The 18,425-nt window shown below is 44.2% G+C and overlaps 1 protein-coding gene across 1 annotated transcript in view; it reads right to left on the minus strand.

Annotated features, from left to right (window-relative positions):
* The window catches only part of LOC147718292 (nicotinamide N-methyltransferase-like), a 43,416-nt gene extending 25,374 nt beyond the window's left edge, over window positions 1–18,042 (minus strand). The window contains exons 1-2 of the mRNA XM_086967183.1: window positions 18,012–18,042; window positions 6,697–6,889 (exon numbers count right to left, since the gene is read on the minus strand). Of these exons, the coding sequence (XP_086823309.1) occupies window positions 6,697–6,889; window positions 18,012–18,042 (224 nt within the window). The remainder of the gene's footprint in view (window positions 1–6,696; window positions 6,890–18,011) is intronic.
* Window positions 18,043–18,425: the final 383 nt, after the last annotated feature.

Genomic DNA, 18,425 nt, shown 5'->3' on the forward strand with positions numbered 1-18,425 from the left:
GAAGCTAAAGAAAAATACAAATTAGGAAGTAGAGTAGGTAGTCTCCTGATTGCATTGCCAGCTCGTACACTGAATAAAAGCCCTGGACTTGTCACAGCACATGGCAGCGGAGAAGCCCTTCTCTGGAGGTAAAGTTAAAATACTTACTATTCGTGCCTTGCTTTTAGATAACTTGTATGGGGGCTTTCCAAGAGTTATTGTTTCGTAATTTAGATTGTGCTTCCAACCAAAATTAGCTCCTGCTAAGAGGTCCTAGGTGCATAAGATTACCTTAAGATATGCCTAAAGGTTATTCCTTTATTAGTGAGTAGCAGTACCACAGACACTCAAGCATGCACTGTGTACCTCAGATACCTACGAATGCACCGCATGCCACAGACACCAATTCATGCACCGTGTACCACAGACACTCATCCATGCGCTGCGTACCACAGACACTTAAGCATGCACCATGTACCACAGACACTCATGCAAGCACCGTGTACCACAGACACCCATGCTTTCGGCTTCTGCTATTGTTTGATACTTATGCACCTTCCTCGGCAGGCACAAGGCATCTGTCCTCAGGAGGAAGGAGAACGCACTCTGGAAGCATTTTCCTTTTCTAATTGAAGTGAGATTTTCTTGTCAACCAGAGGTAAACATCCGAAGCCACAGAGAAGAGATGTATGAAGGCTTGTCGAGGAGTTCACATTTCTGCTCCAACCTCTGGGGCTGATCTGTTCTATGTCTGTGTGGGCCCACGTGGGCCCCTTGAACCCTTGGCTGTTGCCAGCCAGGACTCTTCTGCAGAAGGGTGAGAGGGTGAACCATGCCCCTGGCACTCTTGGCTAGTGCCAGCCAGGACTCTTCTGCAGGAGGGTGAGAGGGTGAACCATGCCCTCTGGCTTTTCTATGTCTGCTGTGTGGCCTGAGCCCATGTGGGCCCCTATCACCCTTGGCTGGTGCCAGCCAGGGCTCTCATGCAGGAGGGTGAGACAGGCCCATGCCCCCTGGCTGTTCTATGTCTGCTGTGCAGCTGGTAGTCAGTTTCCAAACACAGCGTGTGCTAAAGTACGCGCTGTGTTTGGAAACTGTCTCTACGTTTTTATTAGTAAAGCGCGGGGCAGACTGTGGCCTTTTGTCTAAGTATTGCTGTTAATCGGAGCCCGTGAAGGGGCTCTGATTAACAGCGATACCTAAACAAAGGGTCACAGCGGCTGGGGAAATGAGCAGAACAGAAGGCAAGAGGGCAGAAAGGCACAAAAAAACGAGTGGGACATAGGGCAGAAAGGCACAAAAAATGAGTGGAACAGAGGGCAGAAGGGCACAAAACAAGTGGAACAGAGGGCAGACAGGCACAAAAAACGAGTTGAACAGAGGGCAGAAGGGCACAAAAACCGATTGTAACAGAGGGCACAAAGGCACAAGTAATGAGTGGAACAGAGGGCAGAAGAGCACAAAAAACGAGGGGAAAAAGAAGTGGAACAGAGGGCAGAACGGCACAAAAATGATTGGAACAGAGGGCAGAAGTGCACAAAAAACGAGGGGAAAATGAAGTGGAACAGAGGGCAGAAAGGCACAAAAAACAAGGGAAAACGAGTGGAACAGAGGGCAGAAAGGCACAAAAAATGATGGAAAAACAAGTGGAACAGAAGGCAAAAGGGGCACAAAAACGAGGAAAAACGAGTGGCATAGAAGGCAGATGGGCACAAAAAACGAATGGCACAGAGGCAAAATACAGAATACAGAAATATAGGGGCAGCTTAGAACAGAAGGCAGAACGGGCAGAGAGACACGGGGCAGCGAGGGGTACAGAAGGAAAGACTGGGCAGAGAGAGCACGGGGACATTTCTCCACCCAATGAACTGTGCTCCAGTTAAGAATATTTATTAAAATCTTATGATGGTACCACCATTGAAGTCTTGTGCTTTTCTAAACTTGAAGTATACTTGCCAGTGTAACCAATTCATGTCATGGTGTGCTTATCCAATTTGCAAACTGCTCTTAAGACCCTTATTGTGGTGCTGTATGTGTGAAAATGCACCATCTTTTCACTTTTTAAAGGAAACTTTTTGAATGCCATTTGGCGCCGCAGACACACGCGTTTTGGTTCCTGGCGAACATAGCCATGGTTGCAGCGCACAGAGACCCTCCACTGCCGCCTACAGAGGAAAAAAATTAGAGGGAACATTGATCTACACACAAACCAATGCTGCCTTTTCTCTGGGTAAAACTTCCTTTACTTAAGGATTGAATAAACTCCACTGTCAGCCGACTACAGTCCAAGGTGCCAGGCTTGTGGTGCAGGTCAATCTTAAAACCCATATACAAGAAGGGCAATAATACAGAACCAAAAAAACTACAGCTTAATTGCCCTTCTAGACATCGAAGTGAAAGCCTATGCAAACCCTGTTGATAGAACAGATGGGTTGAAGATAATGAAATCATACCCTCTCAAGGAACAGGTTCCGCAAAGGCTGTTCGACAATCAATAACATCATGGCCATATCATACTTAAGTCAGTCCCCCAAAGCACAATGCCATACGGATGCCACCTAGAATTAGGGTTGGATCATATTTCAGACATTTTAAAAATTCAACCAATAATGGTATGGCAGCGTATGTAGACCACTGAACAGTGTGAGTTAACGCGTAGTCTCGTCAAGGAAAGTATTGCACTTGACAATATGCAAAAGATAAGATGGTTAGCTTACGTAAAGTCCTTTTTTGATGATTTAGATCTCTTGAGGTACTTTACTCATCCACTTACTATCTCTGAAGTGCCAAGAAAGGAGTTAAAAAATGGTGTCTCCTCCATTTAGGTGAGCTACGACTCACTTAAGATATAGGGAAAAGGTCAGTCCAGCATGTGCTAGCGGTTCAAACCACCTTTTCCATCCAACCTTATCTACTATAAAACTTGAATCAGTTTGAAACATTTTTGCTGACTCGATTCAGATTAGATATTTTTCACCGGTTGATTGGTCAAGGAACCTATCATTCTGTTTGTGCGATTCTACTTCCCTACAATCTTCAATTCACATATTGCTGTTTTGTAGTTTTGATGAAATCCCGCGTGGACATTGGATTATACCAATACTAAGAATAATGGGGATTCGAGCCTTTCGTTCCGCCTTCTTAGCTCTGCAATTTTTGGACAATGAATTATATGCTAAATCTATTGCTTGCTTTTTGAAATTCTGTGTCAACCACCGTCCCAATCTCCATTTTAATTAAACCCTGGTATTATCTGTTTATACATTTAATCATGTAATTTTAAAATATTTTTATTGTAAATATGTTTTATGTTTTTATTTCTTTTAAGGGTCTGCTTTTAATGATTCTGTTACATGTGCAATACAAATCAATATCATCATCACTGCCAGCCTACTTCACCAGGCATACTTTTCCATATGCAGCACATTTCCAGGTAGATGTGATCGCTCGGGGGGAGGCTGCTCTCCTAGGTGAAGTAGGCTCACTCAGCCCTACTATGACAACTTAGGTTCATATTCATGACTTTTGCACCACACATTGTGGCGCAAGAGCAACACAAATGAAAAATGAGATGTACTAAGCCACACAAGGCCACCTTTACCATCTATTTCAGGTACGTTCAGAGGTGTTGGGGGTCTAAACAATGTGTGGGAAGGCATGCATTGTAAAAGCACATGCCACCTAAAACAATGAGCAGTAAAAGATGTGTGGTGAAGGCATGTGGAGTGCTTCCCAGCATTATTCTGTCCTAAAACCAATCCATCTTGAGTACCGTAGCACGGTGCACATTGCTGATTGGCGTTACTCCACGCAAGGGAGGTGTTTCCATGGACGTTGCTTGAGTGTTCCCATGCAACATCCATGGTTTTTGATGCATTCCCAGATTTACAAGAAAAGGTAAACCTGGAATGCTCCAAAATGCTGCTTTTCCAAGGGAGCAGCTTAACAAGGATGAATATCGGTATTGTTCCTTGTTTTCCCCTTGTTCCATGTGTTCTGTCCAGCATAAATAGAAAGAGAAAAAAGCCTCTCAGGACGTTTTTTGTGCAGAAAATGTCCCCTTCTGGCGCTTCGGTGGTTCTTGGAGTCAATCCTCCGCCTTCATCAGGGGTTCCATATGTAAAAACCGAGATACAATAAAAGAAATATAACTTGATCATGCAAACATTCACTCTTGTAGAACTTAATAAGTTGTATACCTGAGTCCCTTTCAATATAATTTATCATCTTTATCTCAAAGGGTGCAATACTCTGATCTCTGGTCAATTTCCTGGTAAGCGGTGGGATCATGACTCGTATCTGTACGGTGCCTACAGTGATTTGTGTTAGACATACATTTCAGATACAATATTTTGACATCTTTTTTAAATTGTCCTTGATTGGCCCTTTTTTTTCCTTTTTCCAAATGTGATTCCTACCTCAAATTCTTTGGTGTCTGTGACTATTGTCTGCCAAGATGGCATTGCATATCAATACTATTGAGAGCTACAGCATATATGGACTGAGGACTCTGTGCAAGGAGAGGGGACTAAAGATCCCTAAGAGTGACCCAAAGCTGGAATACCAGATAGCCCTTGAAGCCTGAGGGGAGGTCTGCAGCCTGAGAGTCATGCCCACTAAATACTAGGGGGAAAGGAGAGCAGAAGGGGAATGCCAGCTGCAAATGGTTCAACTGGAACTGGATGCACGAGAAGCAGGGGAGAAAGAAGAGAGAACCCTAGTTCTGAAGGAGAAACAACTGGTTCTGGAGGACTGTTGTGGGCTCATGAACTGAGTCTCAAAGAGCTGCACTTAAAAGTGAAACAGATGTCAGAGTGCAGCAGAAATGCCAAATTTAGAAAGTTTCCATTTTCCTACCCCTAGCCTTGATTTAACTGACAGTTAGGACTTTGTGAATTTCCTTCAGATAGCCACACAATAGTGTGATTAGCTGAACCTCAATGGGCCTTTAACTGGCTTGATGGGGTGAAGCTAAGCACAGCCTCACTTGCATCTGAATAGGCTCTGCCCTGTCTTCTCACAATAGGCCTATTGGCCCTGTATTGTCACTCCAGCCATTTGTAGCCAGGGCAGTGGAGCCTGGAAAGTCCAAGAAATTCAAAGAACCTTTCTAGAACTGTTCCGACCTTCTAGGAGCAGGGCACCAAGATATAAATATAGGACCCTTAGACCCACTCTTCTGTTCACTACTGGATCAGTGAAAGGACTCACTGCTACTGTGACCTGCTGTGCACTCTGCCAGACTGCTGCTATACCTGGAAGGATCCCTTTGCTGCCTGGAGCTTGCCTCAAGCTCTCAGAGGCCAGCCCTGCTGTTGAGCCATGAATCTCTACTGCACCAAGGACGTTCAGCTATGACTTCAAGGGCTAGTTTACTAGCCTCCTGTTCAGAGACAAAGGGACATAACAGGCTCCCATCCTGATCCTGGACCTGGACCCAGCCAGAGTGAGTCCTGAACCCACTAGAGGTTTCCATACATTCTGGACCCCTGGTTGTGGTAATAAGGGAACCTGGATGACAATGGTTGACACATTTATCTTTAAAGTGCTATTTTGAACCTTAAACTTTAAGAATTCATTAATTTTTTTCAACTGATTTGATGTTTGTTGATTTGCCATCAAATAATTTATTAAAATGTATAACATTTTTCAAAATTAGTTTGGTGTTTTATTGTTAATACTTTCCCAATTGCCTCTAAGTTAAGCCTACCTCCTTTTTGTGCCACGCTAGCCAGGGATAGGCATATCTTAATTTACAATTTTTTTGTTGTGATTCACTCTGCAAGAGAATGTGGCTGTTGCTTGCTGTTATGTTATGGTACGTTATTATGGTTTGTAGAGAGCCCGATTACCTGAAGGTGTCTTGGCACTGCCCGGGAAAAAGGTAACGAGAAAGGTGGTGAATATAATAGCAGTCCTTGATCATATTGATTGAAAAGCCAGGTTATTAGGGATTTCCGCTTGATCAGGGCTAACACCTCATTCAACCAACAAACCAATTTCACACAAATCCCTCTTCTTCCTACAATGAGTCTCTCTGTAGGGGCTCGGGCGTGCATCCCACCTCTTTGTGGAACACAGTCACTTTGCCTCATGACATCTCTTTTACTACTGCACTCTGAAATGGCACAGGGGCAGAGGCAATGTGTTTCCTGATCAGTGGGCCCACATCCCCATGCATGCAAGATAATGCCCCCTTAGGATTGTGATGGTGCTATATATACAGCAGCACAGTCTGTATTTCAGAAAGGGCTGTGCAAACATCTATGGACCCTTTGGTAATACAGATAGCATACACACTTGTATGTTGTGCACTTGGGGCACTTTTGATGATATGTTCCAACATCTACATTTAGGAGTTGTGTAAGTATGGTAAAATAAGGCACTGAAGATCATATGCATGCCTTTCAGTCTGTATATCATTGCATACTTGTATGAGACACGCTTGCCTGATAGAACAGAAAGCACTGCATGTACAGAACTTATATTTGTGAAGCAGTGGGGGTGGTGTTATTGGCAGGGAATAGAAGATGAGATGATGAAGTTTAATAGGGCTCACGTTCAGCTTTAACTCTACACATTCCCTTAAACTCTATCCTGGCATGTGTACTGCATTCTGCAAACATTCACATTCTTTAGAAGGGATCTACAACAAGACTTTGAGCAGGAAAATTAAGTAGGACAATCTTATTAATCAGTAGAATCCTTATGCCTTACCATTTGCTCTGTTTCTGTATATCACTCAAGTCCATAGCATCAGGTTTGTTCTTCAGCCGTTTCTCTAACTCTTCAATGGATTTATCATTCGGTGAGGCAAAAATGATCTCAGTGAAGTAGTCACAGATTGGTACAGTATAATAGATGTAAGGGGGCAAACATATTTGAATCAAAGTTTTCCCTTCGACAGCACCTGTTTAGAGAAATATTTAAAAGTTAGAGAATTGGTTATACGAGGGATACAAATGCCTGAAGGACGATCAGCAGTGATGTCACTGCCATTTTCAATTCATCCATAGCCAGGCCCACCTTTCATGAAGTAAAGAAACATGCAGAAGTTGAAACTCCATTTCACGTATTCTTCCACCAACCACAGCAAACTCAAGAACTTGTCCCATCTCACTGCTCTCCTTTCTTAACAAAATACTTAACCCTTTCCATTTGTTGGATGGCCCCCAACCGTCCGACGTCACAGTGGGTGTGTGTGCCGGACGGCCCGGGGAATTCGGCTGCACCTCGGGGAATTCCACGTAAGTTCAAGGGGTTAAAAAGGGCATTAACCACCATCTCACAAAACACATGGAGATCAACAATGTTCTGTACCACTCCTAATCCATATTCTGCACTAACCACAGCACTGAAACCACCCTGATCCCTCACAATCATTCTGCAGCATTCAGCACTGTATCCCAACACACACGTATGAAGATGTTTCATTATATTGGAGTCCAACAAGACACCCTAAAATGGATTGACTCATCCTCAGAGGTAGAGCCAAGAGAATCTGCCTACCTCCTTTCACATCAGAACCCAAAAGCTTCAAAAGGGGCGTTCCTCAATGCTCATCCATCAGCCCAACTCTGTTCAACATCTACATGACCCCCTTGACCAACATGTTCAGAACATACAGAATGGACATAATATCCTATGCAGATGACACCAAGTTCATCCTCTCACTCAAAATACCACTCCACCAAGAGGGCCAACTTCTACAGGTGCATATCAGGCATAGAAACAGAATGGAAGGCGCACTCAAAGGAAATACGCAGGTACTTGTAGTCTTGAATTTTCTCTTCTTTATTTGTGTAATTATACAAAAAAGGACATACACAGCCAACGCGTTTCGTTACGTGTTGTAACTTCGTCAGGGCTGAAAACAAACATGACATAATATGAATTACTTACATTTATCATAAATAACACCTAATGTACTAAACATTTACCCATCATAACTTTAAAACATCAATTCAAGATGGAAGACACGACAAAATCTGCATATTGAAAATTGGGATTGATAATAGCACACATAATGTGAACAGATCTCAGCAATTTTTCTGGTGGGCCTTAAAACTGATAACACATATTGCAGTTCATATGTGATTATCAAACCTTCCTTACCAAACACATGAAACTTAGTTGAAAACAGTTGATCCTAGTATGTATATCATTATAAAGTGACATTGAGACTTCTAATAAGCCCAAGTAAACGATCTAAAAGAACATTGGGATTGAAGAGAGGGAGAAGAGAGAGGAAATATGCAGGAAAAACAAAGATAAGAATAAAAATATGAATAACAAGACATTATAACACATGTCATACTGGTATAAAGTTGACATCTTGATATAACAAAGACAGAATGAGACTTTATACGTCTATTATGCCTACAAAAGTGTGGCCTTCTAGTGTATCTATCCGTGACAAAGTAAATCCATTTGTACCTAAATGAACAACTGCCCATAAACAACTCTTAGTCTACAAATGCTCACCTAAGTCTGTGTTGTTGATTTAGAATCGTAAGGAACAAGTGAAGTACAGAGGATAGGCGTAGTATGAAGCAGGCACCGTAGCAGGTAACGGAAAATCCTATGGACCAACAAGAACCCGAGGGAAGAGGAATTACATTAGTATGCAGAAAAACAAATAATATGTGGTGGAGACAAAACATGATAATTAATAATGAGAATTACAAAAGTTTGATGTGTAAAAAGTAAAACGAAGTGGAAATAACCAGCCTGGAGCTAAGAAAAATATCATCCCCGCCCTGCAAATCACAGGAAGAGAAACAGCAAAAAGTAAGTCAATCCACAAACATTTCTATTGAAACGGAACATGCACTGCCTAACTGAAAATAGAGTAACAAGCCCAACAAAGCTTACTCCATATCTTGTCTTGAAAAAAGGGCCAACTCACTAGATGATAATCACATGAAAGTTAAAGAACAGGTACACAGAAAAATATGGGGCGCTCCAAAAGTATAAATATGGTGTGCACCAAAATAAATCTAATAATAAGTTATTTGTTGAGATGAATTAACGATAAGTGGGGGATATCAGCATTAATGATTGCGCTGTATCCCAACAACCCAAAAGCAAAGGAGCACTTACCAAATAATATACTGGGTACAGCTGCTCAATATGCCTGGTTCCAAAAGAAGAGAGGTGTGGCCTGCCGCCGTTGATGGAAATGAATACTGATAGGTACAGAAATCTAAGAGCAAAGTGTACAATATAAGAAGACAGTTCTTACTTATTTTATTATATTAGGATAGTCATATTTATTGCAGACACCTTGAGACCACAAATAAAATAAATAAGGGGTCCAAAGGGGTCTAATTGGCCCACACAAAGTGCGTGATCCTGTCTGTAGGCTACTACATTTATTTGAAAATTGAGAGAAAAAGAAGGGGTATAAGGCACAAGGTGTCCACAGGATCTTACCTTGTCTCTGTGATACAGCTAATGATGGTTTCTATGCAGGATGACGCTCAACACATGTGTAGTACTCCTCAGTAATTGGTGCGATGTGTGCTCTTGGACCATGTCGGAAATCAAGACAACGGCCCCCTGGACATACTAATCTCCTGTGTGGAAAGATGTATATAGGGAAAGAAGTATGTATTCAATAACATATGGTAAAGGAAAGCAATGCCAATCTATAGCAGAATGTTAATAAGAGGTTGATATACATAATAATGTCGTAATTTGGCGATGGCCGAGTTAGCGCTTAGCTGTGCTACACGTTTCCCCGTTTAACTTGGCTATAATCGGAAACGCCATTTTGTGTGTTACGGCGGCCATCTTAGATCATGAGCGGCCTCGTGGCCAGCATGGCCTTTAGTCCGTTGTCCGTGCCATTGACCACTTGAATTTGCCCAGCAACAGGCTATTATTAGTACTGGTCAAGCCCGTATATGCGCAGTCCCCACTGACCAGTCACCCCTCTGGTATGTGCCGCCTAAACTGACCAGCGGAGTTGTAACCCCTCCAATGAGCTGGCTGTGTTCCAAAGATGACCATATATTTACATAACGCTTTGTAACTTTGTACTGCTCATTGTTTTATTACCTGCAAATTGTATAAAAGAGCAAGTCACACCGATGTTCGGTGTGATACTTCTTGCATTACCGAAGGGTGCTGTAGGAATGTACCACCACCCCAAGGGGTCTTAATAAACTTGTTCTTTGAATTTTTCAGTTTCCGTGCCAACAGTTTTTTCGATGTAAGTGGGTTATCTTCGGAGCATGTAGGCCTTGGGAACCCAATACCACAAATTGGCGACTCTAATGGGACTCATCGGCGACTCGGATGCCCGAAGGAGATGTCGTGACGAAGGTCTGGACACTCGCCATGGACGGGCGCTGCCACTGAGTGACCCGAGTCTTGGCACCCACAGTGTTTTTTCCTTTCCTTCCGATCTGACCTTCCAGGTGGCGCCGGTCTCCGACTGAGTCCTCGATTGTCCGTGTTGCTGGATAAAGTGCCGTTTGGCTGATTCGATTACAAGACCTTGGCAGTTGGAAACTGGACCTTTGAGGCTTTTGGGTAAGATTTGTGATCGGTAAGGTAGTCTACGGACGCTTACTGAAGTTCTATGATTTGTGATCGGTAAGGTAGTCCTTGGACGCTTGCCGAAGTCCTATGACCTATGACTTTGATTGGAGTTAGCTAACATTTGTGAATTTGTGAACTTTGAATACATATCTATATGTGTAGTGCACTTCACATAGGCAGGCATGTAGAGATGTTTCTCTAATTTTGTTTTTTTCCTTTGAGCGGCACGTTTGTGTGAAGTACTGTAAGTGCCATTTTTTACGGTATCACGCTTTCGTGATACCTTTTGAACATGCCTGTTTTAAGCACACTCCGAGGGATGTGCTGTCTTGGCAATGGTACCACAATTAGGTTAGCGGAAGCACAGCCGGCTCCCCCAGAAGGAACACCAAATAGGGAAATGTATATAAAATTTGGCCTTCCACCTATAATGTACAGTAAATTATGGAATAAGTATACCAAATCGGATCCTGAATTGCAATGGCCTCTACATGGGTCGTTCGATTTAAGTAAAGTACAGTTTGTGGAGCAATGTTTGTTTCAACGAAGGTCTAGACAGAACATGTTTGATTGTGTACGAATGTGGGAGAAAGCGGTGCGTGAGCGAATGAAGCGTGAAGTTGCCTTGGCGGATAAAGAGCAGCGCAAGGCTGCTCGAGATAAGGCTTTACAGCTTGAGGAAAAAGAGGCTCAGGAAAAGAAAGAGAGGGAGGAACGGGAACGTAAATTGCAAACGACTGGTCAATTCCCTATTCGTCGACCGCTTTATCCTGTCCTTCATAATGAAATTGATGATTTTTCATTGCTAGATCGATCACCGCCTCCGTACGTTTCGCCTACGGCTCCAACTGCAGAATCGGACGAGGACGGACAGGATAAGCCGGGAAAGAAGGGTGTATCTGGTCTCAGGTTTTCTGCGGAGAGATCCGCACATTTGCGTAGTTGGGCTCGTAAAGTGAATACGAAGTATGTTTCTCAGTCTGAAGTTGTTGCTGAAAGGAGTACTTGGACAGACCAAGAATTACTGTATTTTTTGGTTACTTTGGCAGATGAAGTTGTTACCGCATATCGTCAATTTTCAGATACGTTAGAACCTAAGGCTGTGTCAGTTCATCGTGAGAATCTGGATAAAGGTATATTTGCTCTTGCAGATGTCGATGCCCTTTGCAAGCAACTGATCCACCTGCGAGATGAGACTGCCAAATTGCGGGACGAGCGGAAAAAGAATAAGGAGTCCGGGCCGGAATTTGATGGGCAATCTAAGGAGTGTTCTCTCCGGGGATCAGATAAGAGTTCTGCAATGCATGGTATGCCTATGCGTGAAGCCGCGCCTTTGTATGTTCCACCAAAGGGGGAAGGTACAGATGATGATAAAATGTCAAAGGATGCGAAGGGGTACTTTATATATAACTGGGTGTATACGCCTTGGAATAGAGCGGATGTTATGGCGTTGAAAAATTCTTTACCTGACCTTCGTAAAAATCCGGCAGCGTTCTATGAAGGGGTGGAAGGGGCTATTTCGTCTTGTGTGATGACTCTTGTTGACATAGATCTGTTTTTTGGGTTAATTCTTCCGCCTGACATGTGGAGACAAATTCGTAAAAATAATGATGAAACAATACTTGGGGGTACATGGAAAGAGATAAATGAAGCTGATTTAAAAAGGAAACCGGCATGTAAGCCTTGCCAGTTGATTCTAGACCTCCCAGCGGCTATTTTGATTAAATTAAAAATGCTCGTACCTTCTAAAAAGATCGATTGGACCATGTTAGCTTCGTGTAAACAAAAGCCAGATGAAACGGTTTCAGATTTCTTTACACGCTTCGAAGAGGCGTTTCACGATTACAGTGGTCAATCTTTAACAGACGATACAGGTCGGCATTTGTTTGTAGATAAGTATGTGGCTAATCTCCTGCCGGAGATTGCAAAGCGATTGAAATCGAGTGAAAGTTCCTGGGCCACGGCGACCCCTGCGTCTTTGTTGACTATGGCTCAGTATTATGAGCGGCAGGAGTTGGAGGCTAAAGAAAGTGTTGATAAAAAAGCGAAAGAATTGAAAACGAAGGTGATGTTGGCACTGGTTCGTGGAACACAGGGTAGAGGGAATGAAAGAGGTAGACGAGGTGGAGGAAATACGTCGTATGGTCGTACGGATATAGCGGAGGATCAATGTGCTTATTGTAAAGAGTTTGGGCATTGGGCTGAGGATTGTCCGGTACTTCGTGAACAACGTAGCCAGCGTGGTCGAGGAGGTGGTAGGTCGCGGGGCGGTTATACGGGGGTGAGAGGTGGCGGAGGTGATCGTGGAAGGGCTGAGCAGAGGGGCCGTGGCCAGGATGAACGAAATACTTTTGATAGACGAAACCAATATCAGATATCAGAGGGTGAGAATGTGGAGCATGAGGATTATGTGCATGTATAGGACTGCGTAGGATGGGGTACGGAACCAATTGAAGTGCCGGTAGATCAGGAAGGTCCATACGTAACAGCGGGCATTTTGGGTTCTACTGATCAATTCCTAGTCGACACCGGAGCTACTCGTAGCGCTTTGTCAAAGAAATTGGTTCTGAGGGCTCCCCTGTCTGGCGAAATGATAACATGTGTAGGGTTCGATGGTACACCCTCCCCTAGCCCATTGTCCAAACCCCTTGCACTCTGTCTTGACAAATTTTTTAGTTTTGGTCAATTTTTGTTATCGCCCTATACACCAGATAATATCCTGGGCATTGATTTGCTTAAATATTTTCGAGCAACGATACGGTGCGCTCCTGAAGGAGTGCGGGTTATCCTGAATGACAATTACCCTGACCCGCATAGGTTTTATACCATACTAGACATTCCAGCTTTGGCCTCTCTCCCACACACGTTATGGGCGACCTCAGATACGGATGTGGGGGAGATGCGTATTCCACCTATTCACATAACTGTGAAGGAGGGGGCCTCTCTGCCACGGGTGCCACAATATAAGATTTCAAGGGAAGGTGAAATTGCCCTGACTCACATTGTTCAAGATTTGATAACTGCAGGAGTGGTGGAAGAGGTTCCTTATAATGTCTGCAACAGCCCTATTCTTCCGATCCTTAAGAGAGATACTGACAACAAAGTCTATCGCTTTATTATTGACTTGAGAGAAATCAACAAAATTGTCATTCCCCAATACCCGGTGGTGTCCGACATTACGACCTTGCTCACACTGGTACCAGCCAATGGCAACGACCTTTAGTGTAATTGATTTGAAAAACGCTTTCTTTTCCATCCCTGTCCTTCCCGATAGCAGATATCTGTTTGGCTTCACGTTAAATAATAAATCGTATAGATTTTGTCGTGTTCCTCAAGGTTACACTGAGAGCCCGAGTATCTACAGCCAGGCTTTGAAAAGACAGCTTGATTCCTTTGAGTTGCAATCGGGGGTTGTTCTAATCCAATATGTGGATGACCTTCTGCTTGCTGCAGACTCTTACACGCAATGTGAGGAGAGTACGATTGCGCTGCTTTCTTTTCTGGCACAGAATATTCACAAGGTTTCTAAGAAAAAGCTACAATACTGTAGACCCAAGGTGACCAACCTCGGTCATCTTTTGTCTAAGGAGGGGCGTGCATTAACATCAGATCGAATTCAGGCAATTTTAGATACACCAGTCCCCCCGCACAGAGAGAGGTACGCGCCTTCATAGGGTTAACGTCCTTTTGTAGGCAGTGGATCATGGGGTTTTCGCACATTATAAAGCCTTTGTTAGCGTTATTGTCCAAAACTACACCAATGCCCCTTGAATGGACAGATGAATGCCAAAATGCTTTTGACCAACTGAGACAAGCCCTTTGTTCTGCACCCATATTAGGTACACCAGATTATACGAAGATTTTCACATTGTACGTACACGAGAAAGATGGGTGCTCGTTATCAGTGCTAGTGCAGACACACGGGGACAAGCAGAGGCCATGTGCATATTTTTCTGCTATTCTTGATCCTGTAGCGCGAGGGTTACCTGGGTGTTTTCAAGCAGTTGCAGCAACAGCAGTAGCGATACGGCAGAGTGAGGGCATAGTGTTATCGCACAAATTGTTGGTGTTAGTTCTCCACGCAGTAGATGCCCTGCTAAATCAAACAAAGACCCAATATCTCACGAGTGCACGATTAACAGGATATGAGCTTACACTGTTGGCGCCACATATCACACTAAAAAGATGTGCTACTCTGAACCCTGCCACTTTATTGCCCTATCCGGTCGAGGAGGGTCAGGAAGAAAAACATCATGATTGTGTTTTCCTGACCGAGGAACAGACAAAGGGTCGGGTTGACTTACAGGATATGCCACTTCCAGATGTGGATGGGGAACTGTGGGTTGACGGATCATGTTTGAGGCTGCCAGATGGCACGACTTCCGCAGCCTATGCAATCACGACACTTAAGACAGTGGTAGAAACAGCTAGAATACCACAGAAATCGGCTCAAGCAGCAGAGCTGATAGCCTTGACAAGAGCCTGCGAACTGAGTGCTGGCCTATGTGTGAACATATACACAGACAGCCGGTACGCCTTCGGAGTAGCACATGACTTCGGTCTACTCTGGAGAGAGCGTGGGTTTTTAACTTCTCATGGAGTACACATTATGCACGGAGAATTGGTGCGTGATCTCCTAAATGCGTTGCTTTGTCCAAAGAAAGTAGCGATAATAAAATGTAGCGCCCATAAAAAGATCACCGATGAAGTGGGTCAGGGAAATGCCTTTGCGGACAGCATAGCGAGACAAACGGCTATTTCTCGAACTGACTCCCCCATTTACGTGACAAAATCCCAAGCAGAGCGATGGAATGATGCTAGAGCGGAAATATTAGACATTCAGAAATCAGCTACTGAATCAGAACTTGCGGCATGGGTAACTGATGGGGTGCTAGATGATGAAGGGTGTTGGAGAAGCAAGGACATGGAGAAATGGAAATTGCCTGCAGCTTACTTACAAGCGATGGTCCAGATGACACATGGGTTGGCGCACGTGGGGGCTCTTGCAATCACTCGATTGTTAACACGAGTTTGGGAGCATCCCGAGATTGCTAATACTGCCAAGAGAGTAGTGCAGACCTGTCTGATATGTTTGCAGCACAATCCTGCTAAGGGGACCCATACTCCGAAAGGAGGGTTCGTTCCACCTTCTGCACCATTCGAGGTACTTCAAATGGATTACATCCAGCTTGAACGCTGCAATAACCTTAAGTATGTCTTAGTGGTGGTGTGCGCTTTTAGCAAATGGGTTGAGGCCTTCCCCACGAAAGATAATGCAGCTTTAACAACAGCTAAGGTGTTGCTCAAGGAGTATTTTCCTCGCTTTGTAGTTTGCAAATTTTTATGGAGCGATAATGGGCCTCATTTTGTCGGGAAAATTGTGGAGTATGTGCTGAAGGGGCTAGGGATCCAGCAGAAGTTTCATGCTGTGTTCCACCCTCAGTCGGCAGGTCTTGTCGAGCGGTATAATGCCACGTTGAAACTAAAACTGGCTAAGATCGTGGCGTCCACGTCATTGAAATGGCCGGATGCCTTACCGCTAGCATTGCTCTCTCTCAGATCAGTGCCCCACTCTCGGACAGGCCTCACACCATATGAAGTGGTGTTTGGAAGGCCTATGAATATTTGGGGGGTGCCTAAGCCGCGATTGATACATGATGTGCCCTGTATAATGATGAACGATTATTTGGCACGATTAACAAATGATTTGCTTTCCATTCATCAACAGGTTCGAGAAGCGCTCCCTGACAACTCAACCGGAGAAGGCCATGATCTTCGCCCTGGTGACCACGTCATGATCCGGTCGTTTGAGAGGGCGAACAGCTTGGAACCGAGGTGGAGAGGCCCCGAGCAGGTCCTCCTAGCAACTCGAACAGCTGTACGAGTGACCAATAGGAAGCGGTGGATACATTCAACACACTGTCGTCGTGTCTCTCCTGATCTGGTGAATTCTGCGGTGTTGACCGACTTCCAAGAGATTTTGGAGAAAGAAAAGAGCCCAGCTGTGACATCGGCCGAGGCTGAGGGAGCCTTCCCGGACCACACTGTTTCTGGACGAGAGCGCTACAATCTGCGGCCACGATAGGAAGAGTTTTTTTGGTTTTCGAGACTGGTTGGTTACTGCTCTGGGGTTTGTGAAACGGAAGCCGGAAATCTCAAGGGGGGGGATCAGTTCTGCCAAGAGTAGCGACACCCGTCTTGACCCCGGAGAAGAAAACAACGGCTACCTCGGAGCTCAGCACCATATTTTTCCTTTTTAGGTGTAATACACACATATGTACATTTGAGAACTTGTGAACTTTCTGAACTTTTAAGACTTTGAACAATAACTGAACTATGGCGTCTTCTGCATCACGGGACAAAAGAATACTTGGTGCCATCCTCTTTGCCCTAACGATTGTGGTGATAGCAGTAATAGCCTGGGTAGTTGAACTTGTGGTGCCTGCACGTGAACATTTGCTGCCGACTGCCCCGGCTCCATCTGAACATTTTCATTTCACCTTGCCTTACCATGAAGAACGGCACCGACAGACTTATTTGAACAATAGCTTTATTCAAATCCTGCATCATACACATAACATGACAAATACGTCTAATTGCTGGGTGTGTGGGATGTTGCCCGGGCACCAGAAGAAAGGGGGCACTCCACTCATTCCACTCCCGTTCTCACATAATGGATCCTGCAATGCCTGGTACACTCTTCTCTTCACTTTGAGATGGCCAACAAAAGGGGGGGGTGCTTTTCCGTTTGAATAAAGTATGTTATCATGACCGGGATGGGTATCCACGAGCTGAGGGTACTCGATTTGAATGGGAGGAGTATCGCCCCGATAATGTATCTGCCCCACGTGTTTACAGCAACCAACGTAACATTAATGTTTCCAGCTCATATGTTATAAATGTTATTGCCACCAAAGCTGATTTGTGTATACGCAATAAAGGTACGATCTCGGTTGGGAAAAGCGAATGCAATACTACAATCACGTTTGACAGCCCGAATGGCATATCGTTTGTAGCATCTCGAAATACGTATTTTATTTGTGGAACGAAGGGTTATCATCAGCTCCCGTTGGGATGGTTAGGTACTTGCTATGTATCTTTTGTACTGCCTCCTGTATTTATTGCCCCACCAATGTATCATAATGATTATATTTTGTATCATGATTTCTTGCTGAATCGTGTTAAACGTGCTGTCGTTCTGGATGACATTGACCAGACGGACACTGCTTTGCAACAGTATGTGGATTTCAATTTGGGACTGTTTTCCTTTGTTGGGGCTGCTTTGAATAGTCGAAAGATACGACGACTGACCCGTGTAGTTGAGGCTGTAGCAAATGATACTGCTATCGCACTGGGGAATATTACTGAGGAACTTCAGATTTCTAGGATCGTCACGCTCCAGAACCGAATGGTTCTAGATGTAGTTCTAGCTGACCGTGGGGGGGCATGTAGAATCATCGGAAGCAGCTGTTGTGTCTATGTACCTGACAATTCACCATCTGTTTTTGATGCCATTTCGAAACTGCATAAGATAGCTGCTGAAATACACCCAGATAATGGAACTTAGACTCTTTCAGGGTGGTTCTGGTCAATGCTTACCACTTGGGGTTGGAAATTGCTAACAATTCTATGTATCATTGTGGGGATACTGTTTGGTGTATGCTTATGCATTCAATGTGGCCCTGCTTTGTGTTCTATGTGCCTATCGGCTTGTATACCATCAAGACGAGCTCTTGCTCACGATAAAATGATGCTTCATAAAGAAGTAACCCAAATAATGTTGATCGATATTGAAGATGAACACCCTGATTATGTTCACTATGAGGTAGCTTCAGCTAAACGCTAAAAGGGTCGTCTGTCGTAATTTGGTGATGGCCGAGTTAGCGCTTAGCTGTGCT

The sequence above is a fragment of the Lissotriton vulgaris genome, chromosome 4_1, assembly GCF_964263255.1.
Source record: "Lissotriton vulgaris chromosome 4_1, aLisVul1.2, whole genome shotgun sequence".
NCBI classification, from domain to species: Eukaryota; Metazoa; Chordata; class Amphibia; order Caudata; family Salamandridae; genus Lissotriton; species Lissotriton vulgaris.